The 20,455-nt window shown below is 61.4% G+C and overlaps 1 protein-coding gene across 3 annotated transcripts in view; it reads left to right on the forward strand.

The window, feature by feature from the left end:
- The window catches only part of TMPRSS2 (transmembrane serine protease 2), a 33,449-nt gene extending 13,851 nt beyond the window's left edge, over window positions 1-19,598 (forward strand). For 2 of the 3 annotated variants that reach the window (XM_070071686.1, XM_070071687.1), the window contains exons 4-14: window positions 4,212-4,298; window positions 4,984-5,097; window positions 9,123-9,249; window positions 10,426-10,533; window positions 13,879-13,922; window positions 15,156-15,324; window positions 16,192-16,367; window positions 17,054-17,149; window positions 18,350-18,492; window positions 18,730-18,882; window positions 19,161-19,598. In XM_070071686.1, coding sequence (XP_069927787.1) covers window positions 4,212-4,298; window positions 4,984-5,097; window positions 9,123-9,249; window positions 10,426-10,533; window positions 13,879-13,922; window positions 15,156-15,324; window positions 16,192-16,367; window positions 17,054-17,149; window positions 18,350-18,492; window positions 18,730-18,882; window positions 19,161-19,172 — 1,229 coding nt within the window. In that variant the 3' untranslated portion in view covers window positions 19,173-19,598. 3 annotated transcript variants of the gene reach the window in all.
- Window positions 19,599-20,455: the final 857 nt, after the last annotated feature.

Raw genomic sequence — 20,455 nt, forward strand, 5'->3', positions numbered from 1 at the left:
GCGTTGTGTAAGTGGGCGGGGGACACTGGTGGCATCTCCTGGGTGGAGCTGGGGATGCTGCTAAACACCCAGCCACGCACAGGATGCCCCCACGGCCGTGGCTCGTCGGCCAAAATGTCAGGAAGCACCGGGGTGCAGAGATCCTGGCCTTTGTCCCTCACGGTGGAGAAGGCGGTCAGGGAAGTGGGGACTGCGCCCGAGAGAGGTCAGAGGCCATAAGCCAAGGGTCAGCACCCCCACAGGGTGGGCCCCGCCCCCGCCCTGACCGCCGGCCGTCGTCCTCTCCCTGGGGAAATGTCCCTTCCCAGTGGGCGACTGGGCTCCCGGGTGTGATTTGCATTGCAAACCTGCACGTAACTTGGTAATGGCATTGGATTCTCCTTGGCGTGGATTTCAAGCATGAGTTACTGGTGTGGAAGACAAGGGCGCTCAAAAAAGTTGTGGAGGTGGGAGCAAAGGACAAGTTTGTTTTGGCCTGAAAGATCGTGAAGTCCGTGGCTAGGAGGGGTCTTCAAAAAGTACATGGAAAGTGCTTGCTTATTATGAAAAATTATGCGTGGATTCCAATATTGTCACACCAAAAGAAACATCCTCCCTTTCCATTTTTTGGTGAACTTTTTAAAGGACTCTTTGTACATGTGTGCACACACAGGAGAGCACACATATGTGCACACACAGGAGAGCACACACATTACACACAGGAGAGCACACATGCAAATATGTGCACACACATGAGAACACATATATGCACACATGAGAGCACACATGTACACACAGGAGATCACATATGTGTACACACAGGAGAGCACACATGCAAATATGTGCGCACACACATGAGAACATATATGCACACATGAGAGCACACATGTACACACAGGAGAGCACACATGTACACACAGGAGAGCACACATATGTGCACACACAGGAGAGCACACACCTGTACACTCAGGAGAGCACATATGCAAATATGTGCACACATGAGAACACACGTGTGTACAAGGAGAGCACACATGTACACAGAGAACACATGGAAGTATGTGCACACACAGGAGAGGACACATGCAAATGTATGCACACACATGAGAACAACATGTGTATGCACACAGGAGAGCACGCCTATATGTGTATACACCGGAGAGTGCCCACGCACATGCGAGCACACACGTGCACACACCTGGAGCACACGTGCGCATGTTAGGCTCGCAGTCTGTGACGCCAGGGTTGACGCTGGAAGGGGTGAGGTGGAGTCAGCAGAGCCCTGATTGGCTGATGGAGTGAACGAGCAGTGAGTTCCGGTTTAACCGCACGGCAGCCTGTGCAGGTGGGGCGGGGAGGTGTGCTGAGCACGCACCGTCACAGAGGTGCCCGGCCACCGAGGTAAAACGGGACTTCCTGCTGCACCCACGCTCCGCATGGGAGGCCAAGGAGATCTAATTTAATAGCCGCGAACTCACCGGGCAAGTTATTATCTTTTGATAAAGTTCATTTTTAAAATTTTTGTTTTAATTGCATTTTCCACATACACTTCGATTTTTTAATGTGAGAGGCAGAGACAGAGAGAGACGTGGCCAGAGGGCTCCCAGCTGCTGGTCCACTCTCCAAATGCTTGCGCTGACGGAGGAGCCAACGCCTGGAGCTGGGGCTCCGTCCAAGTCTCCCCTCTGGGTAAGGGGCACGCGGCTGCCTGAGCCTCCCAGTGAGCGTTAGCAGGGAGCTGGCGTCAGGAGCTGGAGCTGCCGTCTCCGATATGGGATGCAGCGTCCTGACGGGGCCGTCAGCACTAGGCCAAGCGGTTCTAGCACAGGTAAAACGGCACGCAGGGAAGTCGCCCAAGAGGAAAGTGTCTTTGGCATGGCAAAGCCGTTAGGAATTTTTTTCCATGGGCCCCACGGGTTGCTGGGGTCCCCGGGCGACCTTCAGCCTGGGACAGCTTGGGAAGGTGGAGAGGTAGGAGGCGTGGCTCTGAGGGTCTGCCCAGGGCGCCCCAGCCAGCACACACCTCTCCTCCCAGCTCGCTCCCACGGAAGCTCCCAGGAGCTCTGGAGCCTGGCGACTGCTGGGGGCGTGGAGGGCCACTGTCCCTCCTTGGCCCGGGTCTCGGGGCCGGTGTGTGACCGCGGTGCCTCCGTGGCATCCAGCGCTGCGTTCCGGACCCCAGGCAGGTTCGTCTCACGCTCTGGCCAGCGGTGCCGCGTCCGTGTGTTTTGAGCAAAGAAAATCGGTGACCTTCTCCGAGTTTGTTTGAGCCTCCTGTCTCTGCCCTCGGACCCAAGGGCCTGTGCCGGCGCCGCCCAGTGCAAGTTTTAGTGGGGATTGGGTGTCCCACGCCAGGACCAGCCAGGGTGGCGGCCTCCAGCCACGTCGCTGTGAGCTCGCCAGGTCACATTGCTTTCTTTTTCTTTTCTTTTCTTTTTTTTTTTTTTTTTTTATTTGACAGGCAGAGTGGACAGTGAGAGAAAGAGACAGAGAGAAAGGTCTTCCTTCCCTTCCTTCCGTTGGTTCACCCTCCAATGGCCGCTGCGGCCGGCGCACCGTGCTGATCTGAAGCCAGGAGCCAGGTGCTTCTCCTGGTCTCCCATGGGGTGCAGGGCCCAAGCACTTGGGCCATCCTCCACTGTACTCCCTGGCCACAGCAGAGAGCTGGCCTGGAAGAGGGGCAACCAGGACAGAATCCAGCGCCCCGACCAGGACTAGAACCCGGGGTACCGGCGCCACAGGCAGAGGATTAGCCTAGTGAGCTGCGGCGCCGGCACAGATCACATTGCCTTCTTTTAGTTCTGTCCAACTTTGGTTCACGGAGGTGTCGAGAGCCACGTGTGGCTCGTGGCCGTGGGCCAGTGCAGCTTGGTGACAGTGTCCCTTTGCTGACTGGCCGGGGGCCGCTCAGCTTCCTGTGGAGCCCCGGGGGCTCCCTGACCGCTGGGTCACTGACACCTGCGGCCACCACGGGAGGTGCTTTTCCGCTCCCGGCCACGGTTTTACGTTAATCCATCGCTGGCCTCGGTCCCCGTCCTTTTTTATTGATTTAGAGTCTGGTTTCCCCGTGTGTTGGCTCAGATTGTCGCTTCCTGCTTTTGTTCTCCAGGAAGCTTGAAGATTAGTGGAGACAGAAGGACTGAGCCTCTCAGATATGCCCAAAATTAAGTCACATTTTAAGTGCAAGAGCTGCCGGCACCGCGGCTCACTAGGCTAATCCTCTGCCTGCGGTGCTGGCACCCCGGGTTCTAGTCCCGGTCAGGGCACTGGATTCTGTCCCGGCTGCCCCTCTTCCAGTCCAGCTTTCTGCTGTGGCCCGGGAATGCAGTGGAGGATGGCCCAAGTGCTTGGGCCCTGCACCCCATGGGAGACCAGGAGAAGCACCTGGCTCCTGGCTTCAGATAGGCACAGTGCGCCGGCCGTGGCAGCCATTTGGGGGGTGAACCAATGGAGGGAAGACCTTTCTCTCTGTCTCTCTCTCTCTAACTCTGCCTGTCAAAAAAAATAAAAATAAATAAAGTGCAAGAGCTAACGATTTCCTAGCAGGATTCACAGCCAGTCCCCTACTCAGCAACGGCTCCCATTCAGATTTTCCAGCTTTGGCACAGCTGGTTAAGTTGCCGCTTGTGAGGCTGGCAGCCCGTATGAGAGCTGGTTCGAGTCCTGGCTGTTCCACTTCCCATCCCAGCTTCCTGCTAATGCACCTGGGGAAGCAGCAGAGGCTGGCCCGAGTGCTTGGGCCCCTGCACCCACGTGGGAGACCTGGATGGAGTTCCAGGCTCTTGGCTTAGGCCTGGCCCAGCCCTGACCATTGCAGGCATTTGGGGAGTGAACCAGCAGGTGGAAGACCTCCGTCTCTCTCTCTCTCTCTCTCTCTCTCTGTAACTCTGACTTTCAAATACATCTTTAAAAACAATAATAAAAGCAGTTTCCGACTTTGTGGTCGGTGAGCGCGCAGGGCTCAGGTCGCGGGAGCCTTGTCGCTCGGTGATGAACGAGGCCTCGCCCGAGGCGGCTCTGCGCAGCCGCAGGCCGGTGTCTGTGTCTGGGCACGCTGAGGGCCATGAGGCCACGCTGGAGCGGGCAAGTGCTTCGGCACCTTCAGGGCTTTGCTGCTTGGCCGGGCGTCTCGTGTCGGAGCCCCAATGCCCCTGGAGGTGAGGACGGTGGGTCGCAGGCGAGCGTGTGAGCTCCGCACAGCCCCGAGCTGACCCTGTGCTCCCCTCTCTCCCCAGAGGCTAAGAAGGCGCTGTGCATCACCTTTGCCCTGGGCGCCGTCCTCGTCGGGGCCGGGCTGGTCATCGGCCTCCTCTGGAACTTCCGTAAGTGCGGGAGCCGGGCAGCCCCCCAGCCACGGGCTCCCCGGCCCCCCTGGGTGGGGCCCCCCCTTGCCTTGTGAGCTGCAGAGGCCTCCCCCAAGCTGCTGCCTTCCACACCCAGGCCGTCTCCTCTTCCTCCTTTTCACCTAACACTGGTGTGGTGGGAGCTCCTCCCTGATCTTGCTGGGACACACACGCACGCACGCACACGCACGCACACGCACGCACGCTTCCTCCAGACCTGTAGGTGGCGACCCCGAGGGCTGCAGTGCCGACACGCCCCGGGAGAAGCAGACAGCCCCTCCCCAGCAGCTAGGGTCTCGTAAGCACAGCCCCTCCCTGCCCGGGAGCACACCTGTATGCGCCAGGCAGGCCCCCTCCCTCGACACCTGCTGTGGCCTTTTGTCCTTGGCCCTGAGCGTCCTGTGTGGCAGAGGAGGAGTGAGTGCCACCCAACCCAGAGACTTTGGGTCCATCTTTGATCTCGTGGGAGTCACCTCCCCAGCCCTCATTCTGATGATGGGCGATGCTGGTGAAGACACGCGCTGCCCTCACCGTCAGAGAGAGGCAGACTGGTTCCCTCTTGATCGTGGGCTCGGGAGTAGGTGCCGAAGCTCCGGGTGGGCTCCACCAGGTCCCCTGGGCTCCTCAGGCTGACGGGCATCTCCCTCCCTGTCCCCTCTGCCAGTGGAGGGCAGGTGCTCAGGGATGGAGTGTGGCCCCTCGAGGATCTGCATCCGCACCTCCCAGTGGTGTGACGGGGTCCTACACTGTCCCAACGGAGAGGACGAGAACCGCTGCGGTGAGTCGGCTGGGCCCCGGGTGCGGGGCGGGGATGATGGGGCGGCGAGGCCCTGGGCCCCCTGCCTGGAGACCGGGCTGTGGGCTCTGGGTTGTGTCCCTGACCCAGCGTCACACACACGAGGCTGGGCGGGGCTCCTGTGTCACAGCTGGGCGCTCCCACTGGCTGCCATTAGTTCCTCTTATTTAGTTTAACGGACAGGTGAACTCCGCGTGTGCTTGGTTGTACAGCGCGGCGCTTTGCCGTGGAATCGAGCCGGTTAACGTCTCCGTGACGTTACCTGCTCCCTTTGCTGTGTGTGCCGAGAACACGGGAACTCTCCTCTCTCAGCAACTGGCAGACGCGCGGTGCCACCCGGATGCACCGCGCACTCTGGACTCGTTCCCCTAATGAGCAGTTGTGTCCCTCGGCCGCCACCTCCGCCGTGGGGCTTCGGCGCTCCGGGCTCCCACGGCCGGGTGACGTCATGCGGTGTCACCTCTCTGGCTGCTTCCGAGTCCCCTCAGGTCCTCCAGGCTCAGCCAGGGGAGTCCCTTCTTCTGGGGACCGAGTTCCCTCCCACCGCTACCACCTGCTTGCCTTCACCCTGCTGGTGCTTATGTGGCTGGCGTGTCTTGGCTGTCGGGACACGTGGGGGGAGCTCCTGGGGTGCAGGTGGCTCTGAGGGGCCAGTGTGCTCTCCTCCGGATGTGTGTTCAGCGCTGGGTCCTGGGTCGCATGTACTCCACTTGTAGCTTTCAGAGGAGTCTCCGTGCTGCTCCCCAGAACGTCTGCGCTGGTTCCGTTCCCGCCAGCGCTGTGCAAGGGCTGCCCTTTCTCCAGGTTCCCGCCAGTGCTTAACTGTGTTTTTGTAACAGCCGATCTAACAGGTGTTAGTGATACCTCGTTGTGGGGTTTTTGTAAAAAACAAAACAAAACAAAACAAAACCCACAACTATTTATTTATTTGAAAGGCAGAGTTACAGAGAGAGAGGAGATACACACACACACAGAGATACCGTCCATCCACTGGTCCACTCCCCAGATGGCTGCAATGGCCAGGGCTGGGTCAGGCCGAAGCCAGGAGCCTGGGACGCCCATCATGTGGGTTGCAGGGGCCCAAGTACGTTGGCGGTCATCTGCTTCCCTCCAAGGCGCGTTAGCAGGGAGCTGGAATGGAAGTGGAGCAGCCGGGACTTAAACTGGTGCCTGTGTGAGCCGTCAGTGTTACAGGCGGCGGCTTAACCGCTGCGCCCCGGCAGCAGCCCCCCTCATTGTGGCTTTAATTGCATTTCTAGTTCTGCTGTTAATTTTTGAAGGCGGCTGCCAGGGCGGTGAAGAGGCTGTGACGGCAAAGGGACACCGAGGCTGAGAACTGTACTGAGAATTCCCAGCCCCGGGCTCCTCGCCTGGGAGCCGGGCTCCCCTCGTCCACCCTGGCACCGAGCGGATCTCCCGCAGGCACCTGTGCTCTGGGTGTAGGGTGGGGGCCGCTGGCTGCCCGTGCCGTGTTGAGCCGTGCGCTCTGCGCTTGGCCTGGAGCTGGCTCACCCCTCCTGGGAGCGCCTGTCACTTCTTTCCTCTTCCCCAGGAGTCGGCTTATTTCCCAGCCGGGTCCTGGTCCCAGGACGGTGGGCTCAGCCCGACCCGTTCACACTCTGCAAAGTAGCGGCTTCAGAGCTGCCGCCAGGGGGCAGCCTTCCCTGCCCCCGGCAGGTGCACGCCTGACCTTGGCGTCTCTGTGGAAACCGCAGACCCCGCAGCTGAGATGCGTGGGGAAGACGCGCGCTCCCCTTCCCAGGAATCTTCCTTCCCCCGCGGCCGTCCTTGGAGCTAACGTCCTCACCCCCAGCCCACGGCTGCCGGTGGGACGCGTGGTTGGTGCTTTCTCGGTGAGGGGCACGGGACCCCGCGTTCGCGTCCCCGCTGCCTCCCGCTCCCCGCGGCTCAGTCACCGCTCAGAGCCCAGCGCCTTGCTCCGGCTCCGCCCCCCCTTCCCTAACTGGAGCTCCGCCCCCCTTCCCTAACTGGAGCTCCGCCCCCCCTTCCCTAACTGGAGCTCTGGCTCCGCCCCCCCTTCCCTAACTGGAGCTCCGCCCCCCGGTTCCCTAAGCGGAGCCCGAGCTCCCAGGGAGGAGCAGAGCCTGGCTGAGGTCCCAGGAGCCTAAAGGCAGCAGGGTTTTCACAGCCCTGTGTGGCCTGGAGTCTCGCTCTTGTTTGTGTGAGTTTAATCGTTAATTATATTACATGATTATAGCAGTATATAAAATATACAACATATAATAGATAATATTACATATAATAAAGCCTATTTATATAACTATAATATATTATAATTATATAAGATGCTATATAATTGCATGACAACACATGATATAATCATGTATTAACTACTGCATACTATATGATTATATGTTAATTAAATTACATATTATATATTATGCGTTAATAGATCGTATATAATATAATATAATATACCATGTATGTTATATATTATCTCATATATAATAGATCAAAATCCGGGGCATATAAAAGGTATGCAGTGAAAAATGAAAAATTTCATCTCACCCTCTGCTCACACACGTGTATCACAGGTGTTACATGCACATGTTACACATGTGTTCTGCATGTATCACACACCTCACATGCACTGGACATCATACACACATATCACACACGTTCACTGCACACCACCCACCCACCACATACATACTGCACAGCAAACACATGCCACATACACACACACACAGCCCACACGCAAACACCGCGTACCAAACCACATCCTACATGTCACACAGTATATACACAGACCACAGTCCATCACACCACACACACAGACTGCACATCACACACACAAATACCATATACATATCACAGCGTTACATGCTCAACAGGCTAATCCTCCGCCTAGCGGTGCCGGCACACCAGGTTCTAGTCCCGGTTGGGGCGCCGGATTCTGTCCCGGTTGCCCCTCTTCCAGGCCAGCTCTCTGCTGTGGCCCAGGAGTGCAGTGGAGGATGGCCCAAGTGCTTGGGCCCTGCACCCCATGGGAGACCAGGAGAAGCACCTGGCTCCTGGCTCCTGCCATCGGATCAGCGCGGTGCGCCGGCCGCAGCGCGCCAGCCGCGGCAGCCATTGGAGGGTGAACCAACGGCAAAAGGAAGACCTTTCTCTCTGTCTCTCTCTCTCACTGTCCACTCTGCCTGTCAAAAAAAAAAAAAAAAAAAAAAAAACCTTTATCTTATCTAGTTTTTTTTAAAGAGCTATTTATTTATTTGAAAGTCCGAGTTACACAGAGAAAGAAGGAGAGGCAGAGAGAGAGAGAGAGGAGAGAGAGAGAGAGAGGTCTTCGATCTGCTGGTTCACTCCCCAGTTGGCTGCAATGCCCGGAGCTGTGCCGATCTGAAACCAGGAGCCAGGAGCTTCTTCCAGGTCTCCCACGTGGGTGCAGGGTCCCAAGCACTTGGGCCATCGTCCACTGCTTTCCCAGGCCACAGCAGAGCTGGATGGGAAGTGTGGAGACATCCTTATTGAGTGTGATTCCCAAGCCGGAACACATATCCTTTGACAGTAGCAATTCAGTGGGGTTTGTGTGCTTTGCTAGGTGGGGCCGTCACCATATCCAGTTTAGAACACACTTGTGTCATCCCCTTGAGCGACCACCTCCCTCCCCAACCCGGTCCTGAGCACCCGCCGCTCCCCTCTGCCTGCCCAAGTCCCGCCGTGGACGGGTCCCACCGGCGGGGTCGCTGCTGTCACTCAGCGCTGTATTCGGGGTTCGTCACCGTGCTGCGAGTGACGAATCCTGGTTCGTTCCTCTCTGGTGGGCGCTGGGCTGTTCCCTCCCGTGGGCCGTGCCGCGTGGGCCTTTTTTGGAATCCCTGTTTTCAAGCCTTTTGCACAAAGCACACATCTTAGCCCCGGAAGGATACTTCCCGGCCCCCTCGCGTGTGCTGGTTCCTGGAGAGGAGCTGCCTCCCGAGCCGTGGTGTCCCCAGGGTCGGGGACACCTGCGTGCCGCTCACACGCGTGTCTCTTCCCTGCAGTTCGCCTCTACGGACCAAACTTCATCCTCCAGGTGTATTCCTCGCAGAGGAAGTCCTGGCACCCCGTGTGCCAAGACGACTGGAACGAGAGCTACGGGCGGGCGGCGTGCAAGGACATGGGCTACCAGTGAGTACGGCCCCACGGCCCCGGGGTGCTCCCGTCTCCCCTGGAAGCCCCGGCACTTGGAAGCTCACCCCCCAACCAGCAGCCAGCACTTGTCCCTCAGAGCCCTGCCCCGCTCTCTCCCCCAGCACCTAAGGAGCCCGCCCCCCCACACACCCCCAGGCCGCCAGCCAGCCCCGCAGCTTCACGGCCTCTGTGGAAGGCCCAGGGTCATGGTCACCAGGTCCGAGGTCAGGCCCAGGGCTTCCCAGCCGGGGCAGCCGCAGGAGAGGAGGGAGGGCTGGGCTGACGTCAGCAGGTGCAGCTTCCGCTGTGTGTGGGAGCCCCTGAAGACCTCCGAGCCCAGCGGGGAGGAGGGACGGCTTTATCAGATTTACAAAGACACTGCTTGCTGGTGACTGCTGGCCAGCGCCCGGCTCCTTTTCTGTTGCCATTAACAAAGTTCCGCCGGCCCAAGGTCACGAGCCCGCGTCTGGTGATGGTCTTTTTCCCGGAAGGGTGTCGAGGCCATGGAGAGTGGCCGTGGTGTCAGACAGGGAGCACACGTGTACATGTTCTGGCCTCTTTCTCGTTTAATAAAACCACCAGGACTCAATCGACGACTTAGCCTGATCACCCCACGGAGCCCTGTCGCTGAACGCCAGAGTCGCATCGGGCTCCACCGTACAACCACATGCACACCGAGCGATGGGCGTGGCCCGTGTGACGGCCGTGCACCACCAGGCTGCTCTCTGGGGTCTTTTAAAGTTGCCTTGAAAATGCATCTTATGAGAAGCCGTGCGTGGATTCCAAGGCTGTTTTGCACCGAAATAAGTTGATCTTTGCATTCTGTTTTTCCACCAACTTTCCAAAGTGCGCCGGTGTGTGCCGGCTTGCAGGAGGAGTTCTGTTTGATCGGAAGTCGCCCCTTAGCTGGAGAAACGCACACTCGGGGCCGCCGGGATTTGGCGCGCGGGGGTGTGTGCTGACATCCTGGCCGTCTCCTTGTCTTTGTCCTAACCCAGACTAGAAGGGCGGTCGAGCCCTGGGCTGCACTGAACGTGTGCTTTTGTTTTCCAAAATGCTAAGATTTTCCCTCTCCTCCCGGCCATCGCCCAAGAAAGGCGCAATGATGTAGCCTAGGATCTGTGACTGCTGGCGCTCTGCCCTTAGCTTACGGAAGTTTCCGGTCTTTTCCAGGAGTTTTTATACTAGCTCCGGAATAGCAGACAACAGCGGGGCTACCAGCTTCATGAAACTGAACCTCAGTGCCAGCAACCACGACCTGTACCAAAAGCTCTACCACAGGTACCTGCCCCTGGAAACACCCAGCCGAGACGGCGGGGGCCCCGCGGGCGTCTCTGTCCCCGTCGGTTCTCTGGGCTGCGGTGCTGGGTCCGGATGGGTCACACTAGGGGAGATTAGAATCAAACTGGGACAGGCGGCTGGCAGCGGCTCTGGGTTTGTTCCTCGGGAGGAGACAGGTTGATTGCCAATTCCTGCGCAGCCTCTGCCATGAGCCCCACCAGAGCTGGGTGCCGCTGCAAAATGGAGATTTTTTTCTCTGCAGACATCGAGAAAGGGTCCCACCGCACCAGGGCACCCCACTAGCAACCCAGAATTTCCAGGGCCCCTGCTGGGCTGAGCAGCTCTTCCTGGGAGTGCTGGGACTTAGCAGGCTCCCCAGGAACCCATGCAGGCAGCTGGGATGGTCGGTCCCCTCTGTCCCAGCCGTCACACGATGGATGGGCAGGGTCTGGGGTCTGGGAGTCAGGGGCAAGGTGGGTTCAGCAAAGGTTTCCTGTACCTGGAAGCTGCTGCGTGACCCTGGGCTGCCCAGGCGTGTCCCCCGGAGGCCACAGGTCACGTGACTGTTGGCGGCGCTGGTTTGGCTGGTAGGGGAGGAGGGTGGACTGCTGCGTGTTAAGGATGCTTGCAAGAGCATCGCTGCTACCTGAATGCTTTTGATGTCACGGACACACGGGTCCTTTGTACAGAAGCCTCAGGTGGATGCCCCACATCTCCCTGCTCACCTGGCGCCCCCTAGGGGAGGGTGAATGCATCACGCTCTGCCTGTGCTCTGCATGGGAGGCTGGCGACAGCTCCGCAATCCTGGTGGCCGCGGGCTGCGGGGTCTTGCTGGCTGACTTCTGCGGCAGCCTGCCGTCCCTGGGAAGGTGGCCAGGCGGGGACAGAGACAGGGATACTGTGCACGGCCAGGTGCACCTTCCAAACAGGGGGGCTGTGGTTTGCCCGCCCCAGGAGAAGCTAAACACAGCTGCCTGGGCGCTTTGAAAATGCTGAGTGGTTCTTTGTCTTGCTCAGTTACACAAGAAATCGGGAGCCAAGAACAATCAGGGAGCCGAGGGGGAGGGGCAGGGAGGCCGCGGTCCTTGGCAGGAGCCTTGGGAACTCACAAGGCGGCTGCCAGGTTTGCAGGAAAGAGGAGAAGGTCATTGTCTGGGACGCGGATTCTGTCTGGGGGCGGGCAGTGGAGGGGCGCGCTGCTTTTCCTCTTTCACAACTTGCGCTTTGATGTCTGAGTCTTGGGGCGCACTCTGGACAATTGCTGCACCCCAGATCCTGGGGGTGCTGAGGACGCTTGGAAAATGTCCCCTCTGGGCAAGGACATGTCGGCTGGGCGTCGTCAGTGCCCCCGGCCCAAGCCCAGCCAGGATGCACCTGTCTGTCATCCTGGGGCCCCAGGGCCCTCCTGGTGAGCATGTTAGGGAGGCCTTGGTCTACGACCTGCACTTGTGGTGGGCGACTTGGGGGCCGTCCCGGGACACAGGGCTTTGCTCAGGACTGGATGCTAACAGGAAGCCAGGGTAACCCTGGCATCGGCTGCCTTTTTTGTTTTTCTAGAAAGTGCTTGGAATGAAGCCAGGCTGAAGCTGTGATGGGTGCAGACGGCCCAGCCCTGGGGTCAGCGGGACGGGAGGGCTGGACATTAGGCTGTGGTTCTGTGAGCGCAGACCTGATTCGGGAGTGGGCTGCCCTGGGTCTTGCTCTGCCTCCGTCACACCATGGCCTGGTCTGGTGCTGACACTGGGAGAGATGGGTTGTGGTCAACAGAACGCACAGCCCCAGTGGTCAGTACAGGGCCAGTCTGGACGCCAAGGGCTGCTCGTCTCCTGCCCAGTGCATCGGGGTCATGAGCCGCGGAACAAAGGCACTGGGGTTTCTTCTTCATCTGGGACCTGGGGAGTTTGGCCCCCAAATGAGTCGCTGCCATCTTCATTGGTCAGACTGCTTCTGTGGCAGACGTGTCAAGACGTCACATGTTCCCAGAAGTTTAGAGCAACTTCTTGACAGAACTATAACATTGATTTTTAACTCTCGCGATCACAAAGGGACTTTAAAAGTTCATGCAAAAATGGAATTAAAATATGGTTTTTTTGCTTTAAAACATTATCTTTTTTTCTTCATGTATTTATTTTTTAACAGGCAGAGTTACACAGTGAGAGAGAGAGACAGAGAGAAAGGGCTTCCTTCTGTTGGTTCACCCCCCAAATGGCCGCTACAGCCAGCGCGCTGCACCGATCTGAAGCCAGGAGCCAGGTGCTTCTCCTGGTCTCCCATGGGGTGCAGGGCCCAAGCACCTGGGCCATCCTCCACTGCACTCCCGGGCCACAGCAGAGAGCTGGCCTGGAAGAGGGGCAACCGGGACAGAATCCGGCGCCCTGACCGGGACTAGAATGCGGTGTGCCGGCGCCGCAAGGAGGAGGATTAGCCTAGTGAGCCGCGGCGCCGGCCGCTCTCAAACATTTTCGAGGGGGCCCGTTGTGGCTCGGTGGGCTAAGCTGCCACTTCTGAGGCTGGCATCCCACATCCGATCGCTGCTTCCGATCCAGCTCCCTGCCAATGCGCCTGGGAAAGCGGCGGAAGATGGCCAAATACTCGGGCCCCTGCGCCCGCACGGGAGACCCAGAGGGAGCTGCAGGCTCCTGGCTTTGGCTTGGCCCAGCCCCGGCCGTTGCAGCCACTTGGGGAGTGGATGGACTTCTCTTCCTCTCTCTCTCTCATTTTTGAAATCCACGCGTGGGTTTTTCACAATTCACAGTTGCTGTGAAGGCTCTGAAGCCTCCTTGTGTGCAGATTTCTATTTTTTTACACCGAAACAAACTTCGTGTTTAATTCCATTTTCCACAAACTTCATCACGCGTCTCCATAGGCCGACAAGGGACGTGGCAGCCGGCTTCCCCCACGCCCCGCTCTGAGTTGGGGCTGCAGGTTGAGAACCCCGATCCAGAGCTGCGTCAGATGTGGGGTGTTTGCGGGTGCTGGAGGGGAGCCCCTGGGGCTGGGGGAGGGGCTCCTGCCGAGCTGAAGTGCACTGAGGTTTCGCGTCCGCCTCCTCCACGGGCGCGGAAGGCACCTCTCCCAGTGCTCCCAGGTGTCCACTGCGTCACGTCTGCTGTCGACCTAAAACGTTTCAACTCGGGCAATTCCAAGATTTTGGATTTTTAGGTTAAGGGGGTTCAGCCTGCATCGCTGTCTCCTTTGGCTGATGGGGAAACAGCCCAGAGAGGCTGAATGGCTTGCCCGGGGCCCCACCGCTGGTTCCGAGCCCGTGTGCAGTCTTGGGTGGCGGGAGAGGGGACACTGGCACGTCCTTTCCTGCTGGTGACCAGGGTGTCCCCTTCTTCCTAGCGACACCTGCTCCTCCAAGGCTGTGGTGTCCCTGCGCTGCATCGGTAAGTGCTCCCTGATGCCCCTGGCAAGCTTCGCCTGTGTCTCTCGGGGAGAGAGGAGGGCAGCACTGGGCCGTGGGTAGTGGCCCTGGCCCCGGGTTCCACGCGCCTTAGACGTCTGCAACCCTCCGTCCCAGAGCGTCCTGGGAGGAGGCAGCCCAGGATACGGCCAAGGCCTTGTCCTTTGTGTCACCCAGAGCCGGAGGCAGTCGGCGTGGGGCACTGACCCAGCCCTGTGACACGGCCACCTGGACTCAGGACAGCTCCTGGAGGCCACTCCCCCGACTGCTCCTCTCCGGGGCTTGGGCAGAGGCTCAGATCTGGGCACCCTGGTCCCCTGGTCTCTTTACGTTGCTCTCAGCCTCCAAACCACGTAGAAGCAGGGGCGGGGGGTTCTTTCCCCTGCTCTGGGGTCTCGGTCCTGACGCCCCGCCTCTCATGTGAAGAGGTGACGCTAGCTAGCCGGCACGGTGACTTCCCGCGAGGCTGGGCTCAAGGCTTCTTAGGTACTGAGAAGGTGTCCATGTAGCTGTGGGTGCCTGGGGCGCCCGCCCGGCCCGCGGCCCTGGTGTCCACCTGGTGGGCCGGTAAGAGCAGACAGGAGGAAGCCGGGAAGGCGGCAGGTGGTTTGCGGGTGTGCTGCGCTCACGGAAGCCCCCGCGAGGCTCCCCAGGAGTGACCCCCACCCCCACCCAGCCTCTGTCCTGCTCCTCCCCTGCCCGGGCCCCCTGTGCACTCTCCCAGGGCCTCTGGGCTCTCAGAACTGCCCACCCATGCCCTGCCGCGGGCCCCAGCCTCGCCGGGGCAGCCTCTCTTCCTGCCTGGGGGACTGGGCAGAGCTGCACCAGGACGTTCCTGCCCGCCAATCCCTGCCCTCACTCCCACCTGCCTCTTGCTCCTTGTTCGGGGTCTGGGGGCCCCGGAGCTTTCTCACCCCTTCCTGGGCGTTGGGAGACCCCATAGCGCCCCAGAGTGCCCAGGAAGGCTTGGCGGAGTGCCCGCCGCCCAGGAGGGGTGTTTCCCGAAGCCTGGGGGACAGGAGAGCGTCCTTGGCTCCCCTCACCCGAGAGACGACCTTCATGAGTTGCCTGAGTCGGACCCCAGACAGAGGAGGGAGGGCGGCAGCGGGCGCCAGGGCATTCCGGGAGCCGTGGGCGGGCGGTGAGGGGCGGGCGCTGTGCAGAGAGCCCCGCCTCCGCTCACGCGTGCACCGGGCCTTGTGCTTGCTGCCCTCAGAGTGCGGCGTGACCTCGCCCGGCAGGCAGGGCAGGATCGTGGGCGGCTCGCACGCCGCCCCCGGAGAATGGCCCTGGCAGGTGAGCCTGCACGTGCAGGGCATCCACGTGTGCGGAGGCTCCATCATCACCCCCCAGTGGATCGTGACGGCCGCCCACTGCCTGGAAGAGTAAGCCCGGGTCTGGGGCGGGGCGGGCCGGCTCCTGGCATGGGGCGTGGCTCTCCGGTGAGCCCGAGTGGCGTCCTCAACCTTCCAAAGCTCCTGTGTCCTGGGGGCTAAAAGGTGGGTGGAGGTGGCGCCTGCTGGCCACGCCCCCGGGGAGGGCGGGCGCACTTGCCACGCCCATCCCTCCTGCCTGGCTGGGGGCGGGGCAAGGGCGTGGCCAGGTGACCTTCCAGGTGCTGCCTCTGCAGTTCTACCTGTCCTCACAAGCCCCTGCCCTCTGTGGTCTCAGGGGAGGTTTTCTGGGGTCCCCAGTGAAAGGCTGGGGTCCCCTCCCCCTGCACTGCCATGCAGCTGGGCAGGGGGCAGGGGGAGGCCAGAGCTCACCGCCGGCTTCTGTGGAAGATTCTGTCCCACTCCTGTTTTCTGTAACGAGTGCCTTGTTTTGGGAGAAGCAGCTGGATGTCTTGCCCTAAGCCAGGCCCACCCTGGCTGGCCCGGGCCTCTCTGCACCTGGGAGGCGGGGCTGGGGCGGGGCGGAGGCTTCAGGCCACACCCCCAGATTCAGAGGGTTGAAAGGGGGCGCCCTGATTGGTCCATGGCGCCGAGGCCGTTCATAAGCACACATTTATTAAGCACCTACTGTGTGCCAGGAAATGCCCTGGCTGTGTGGGGATGAGAGGGACAGACACATCCTGCCGGAAAAGGAGTAAAAACCTGGCGGGGGGGGGGGGGGCGAGGGCTGCATAGAAGCCAGCAGGAGGGCGGGGTCCTCAGCGTGGTGGGCGGTGGTGGGGCTGAGGGGAGGAGGGGGCGGAACCAGCCCCCCCCCCGCATCATCCCTCTCCCCCTCCCCCGTGCTCTGCCCCGCAGGCCTCTGAACAGCGCCCGCTACTGGATGGCGTTTGCCGGGATTCTGTCCCAGTTCTCCATGCTCTACCCAAGCGGATACCAAGCTGAGAAAGTGATTTCTCACCCCAACTACGACTCCAAGACCAAGAACAACGACATCGCTCTCATCAAGTTGCAGACGCCCCTGACGTTCAATGGTGCGTGTGGCCGAGCCCCAGGGAGGTGCTGATGGGACAGAGGGGGCGGCCCAGGGCCACGGCTGTCCCACGCTGGGGTGAGCCCATCCGCACGTGGCCACGTCCGGAGGGGGGTGAGTAGTACACACTGGGTGCTCCTCCCGGGTGAGGCCTGCCCTTGCATCCGGAACATTCTGCAGCACCCCGGCCCTGCCCACGGCCTGGCAGCAGAGCCCCCCAGCGGTGACAACGGGAACTGCTCTCCAGCTGAGCCTGTGGTCTGCTGCTTTCTGATCTGGCCCTCACTGGAGTCCACCCCCGGGTCTGGAATGTTCCAGCCTCACCTAGAGAATGAGCCCCCCCCGCCCCCGTGGCATTTGTCTTCAGGTGGGAAGCACCTGCTATGCCCGCCAGCGTGGGGTCCTCGCGGGGCGCAAGCCTGGTGCCCTCGGCCGTGTGTGTTTCCTGAACGCGGTCTCTGTGGGTCTCTGGAAGCAGAGTGGGCTCCGAACCCCCGTTACAAGGAGCACCGCTTCCGGAGGGGCCATCTTGGCTGTTGGAAGGAGGGCCTGGCAGGGGCGAGAGTTTGGGGTGTCGTGAAATTCGGGTTCCCAGGAGGCCGCGGCAGGGGCGAGCCGGGTGGACACAGTGGCCTGGGACGTCAGGGACCGCCGACTGGCTCACCGCCTCTCCTCTTCCCCAAACAGACAGAGTCCGCCCCGTGTGTCTGCCCAACCCAGGCCTGATGCTGGAGCCGGAGCAGCCCTGCTGGATTTCCGGGTGGGGGGCTACCTACGAGAAGGGTGAGACCCCCGGCACCCCGAGCACAGCACAGGGGGAGGTCGGGGTTGGAATCTTGGCGCTGTACTCCGGGTCTCAGGCTTGCCGTCTGCTGACCGGGAAGAATCGTGCCCGCCCTGTCTGGCATCCATCAGATCAGCGCAGGCTTTGTGGAAGCTGCCGTGGTAGGAATGCTGGCCACAGTGGCGTGTCTCGTCACCAAGAGCCGCCCTGGCAGGCCCACCAGGCCCTGCAGATGGCGGGGTGGCCACAGACATGGGGAGCACGGGCTTATGGCCGGGATGGCCTGCCCGGATGAGCGGGGCCCCTGGCTGGGGTGCTCAGTCCCTTGAGCTGGGATCTGCACCCTTCTCAGACAACGCTCTCCAAGTGAGGGGTCCTTTTTGTGGAGGGTTGGAGGCCTCAGCGCTACCAAGGCTCCTGTTACAAACTCCTTACGGCCTTCTTCTGGAACCTTCCAAAGCAAGGGTGCAGGCAAAGGCCCAGTGACGGGGACTGCTGTCGGGGGTGGGGGCGTGCTGGCATCTCAGCTTTCGGGGAACGGGTGCCACCGTCAGCCATGACGGAGGACATTAAGTGTTGGAGGTGGGGGGCTCATCCAGGTTAGGGTCAGACCGGTGAGGCCCACAAACCTCACGGGCCCTGTGGCTGTCTGGGGGCAGATTGGGGTCACAGAGAGACCAGCGGCCAACTGGGGACTTCTGAAGAGCAGGGTGCGGGCCCTGGGGATGCAGACAGTGCCAGCGAGGCAGCAGGGAAGCCTGGTTTTGGAGGGGCCCCTGGTGGCGGGAGCTAGACGGGCGGTGAAGCTGCAGAGGCAGAGAGCAGGTGCAGCCCCTCCGGGAGCCAGGAGCGGGCAGCCCTGGGATGGAGGGTGGGAGCCCAGGCGCTCCGTGTGCCCCGGGAGTGGTCCCGGGAGGAGGGGCTGGGAAGAGGGGAAGCTGATCCCACAGAACCGGCTGTTGGGCACATGAGGGGGGTTCTGGGTGAGCTGAACGTGGGCTGCCTTCCACACGGGCCCTGTAGCTGTCAGGATAACCGGGTCCAGAGCCGGGCTTCATGTCATCCTGGGCTGTGGGAAGGAGCCAGGACAGTGGGAAGCGGCCATGTGCACAGGGGCATTGTGGTCTGGCAGAGTGGGGCCCGTGGGCAGCGCGGACAGCTGGACCCCACCACACACACACACACACATCCCCCTCCAGGGAAGACGTCGGACCTGCTGAACGCCGCCATGGTGCCCCTGATCGAGTCCTGGAAATGCAACAGTAAATACGTCTACAATAACCTGATCACACCCTCCATGATCTGTGCCGGCTACCTGCAGGGGACCATCGACTCCTGCCAGGTAATTACAGGGTCAAGTCGGGTGCCAGGAGCCCGCGCAGGGACAGCCCGGGGAGGGACGCCTTGGGGGCAGCAGCATCAGCAACCCCCAGGGCGGGGGCGGCTTCCTCCCACCCAGAACAGGTGCTGTGATGACCTGAAACCACAGCACCTCCTGCTGGTGGACCCTGAGACCCCCAGCCCTGCCCACCGCTCCCGGCCCCTGGCTCGCTGCTTGAGTAACCTGTGTGTCCCCCAGGGCGACAGCGGCGGGCCTCTGGTCACTCTGAAGAATGACATCTGGTGGCTGATCGGGGACACGAGCTGGGGGTCTGGCTGTGCCAAAGTTAACAGACCCGGGGTGTACGGCAACGTGACGGCGTTCACAGACTGGATCTACCAGCAGATGAGGGTAACGTACCCCTCCCCCGGGCCCTCCCCCATACCTCGCTCTCTAACCAGACTTGAGGGCATCAGCACCACGGCCAGGCTGGGCTCCCAAAGCCACGGCCAGTGCCACACCCGTGCCTGCAGCTGCTGCCCTGGCCTCCACGCCGGGCGGTGGAGACCCGCCCGTGCTGGTCAGCGGCTTCCGGGGTTTGCAGGAGCCTCCCGGGAGTGCAGGGAGAGGCCCACTCCTGCGTCTCTCAGTCCAGGAAAACAATTGGTGTCTTTCTTCATTTTGTGCAGGCACACAGCTAATCCGGCCGCCTTTGCCTGAGGTGCCCGCGGGAGAGAGTGAGGGGCCGACTCTCCATCCCCCGCCCCGCACACCTGCAGCTGAGCTCACGTCCTGCCTTTTCATTAAACCGTGCTGGAGTCTGACCCCCCTCTCCACCCTTCTGTGGGGGCTGCGGGCCCCTCCCCCACCCTGACCGAGCCCAGGGCCCAGTGCATTGTGGGTGGCGTGGCTGCCACCTGAGGCTCTTCCCAGCCCATGCCCGGCCCCTTTAGGACCTGTGAGCTCTCGGCTGCGGGCAGCCGGGGGTGGACCGGCAGGCCCTGCAGGCGCGGGAGAGGGAGCCTGCATGGCCCCGTGGTCTGGCTCTGCACGGGGCCTCCTGCTGGTCAGTTTCGGCCTTCTCAGCAAGCCCGGCAGGTGACAGGGAATAAAGGAACCAGCCCTTCCTGGGGTGCCAGGGTCCTCATTCTGAAGCCATCAGAGCCCCTGGGGGCTGGGGACGGAGCCCTCAGAGCAGGGAGCGCCCGCACCTCCGCACGCTTGCTCGGGTCCGCGTGTGGGAACCGGGGTCCCGCGGGGAATCAGGGATGCGTGGCTTCCCAGTGTCACTACCTCAGCCTCCACGCGGATCCCAGACCCTCACGCAGCCGTCACCAAGAAACCGCCGCGGTCTGGGCCCAGCTGTGAGCACGGCGCGCGCACCCACCTCCCGCACAGGCAGCGGTGCCGCCCTGGGAACCTTCTGCGCGTGGCTCGCTCCTGCGCCGGCTTTAAAACCGTGGCGCCAGGAAGACCCCCCGTCCCTCCTCACCGCCATCGTGACCCCGCGTGGCCGCGTTTTGCACTTTCCCAAGCTCCAGGATCCGACTGCGAATGCGGGAACACAGCGTGCGTTTCCATCCGGGCCCACGGGAGCTTCATCGGGCTCTGCTGGGCCCTGGGCCGTGTGCTCCCGGTGCTGTTCCCACCTGGGCCCTGTCCTGGGGTCGGCCCGGCCCTGAGCCAGCCACGTCCACCTGCCAGGTTTCTTCCCGGGCCCTGCAGGGTCACGGGGCAGAGCCGTGTCCTCAGCGGCTTCCGAGCGAGGTCCTGGGGCTGGCGCCACGGTACAGCAGGAGCTGGGACAGAATCCTGGCTCTGTCCTGCGTCCCTCGGCCACACGGGGGCAGCAGGGGCTGCAGTGCGTGGCCCGCGGAAGCAAAGGCCTCCACAGCTGGGCGGGAGACCCAGGAAGAGCTCCCGGTGAGGGGAGACAAACACTCGGCCCGCAGCCCAGCACCCCGCAGCACGGCGGGTCCCCGTG

Source organism: Oryctolagus cuniculus, chromosome 4 (genome assembly GCF_964237555.1).
Source record: "Oryctolagus cuniculus chromosome 4, mOryCun1.1, whole genome shotgun sequence".
In the NCBI taxonomy this organism is placed as follows: Eukaryota; Metazoa; Chordata; class Mammalia; order Lagomorpha; family Leporidae; genus Oryctolagus; species Oryctolagus cuniculus.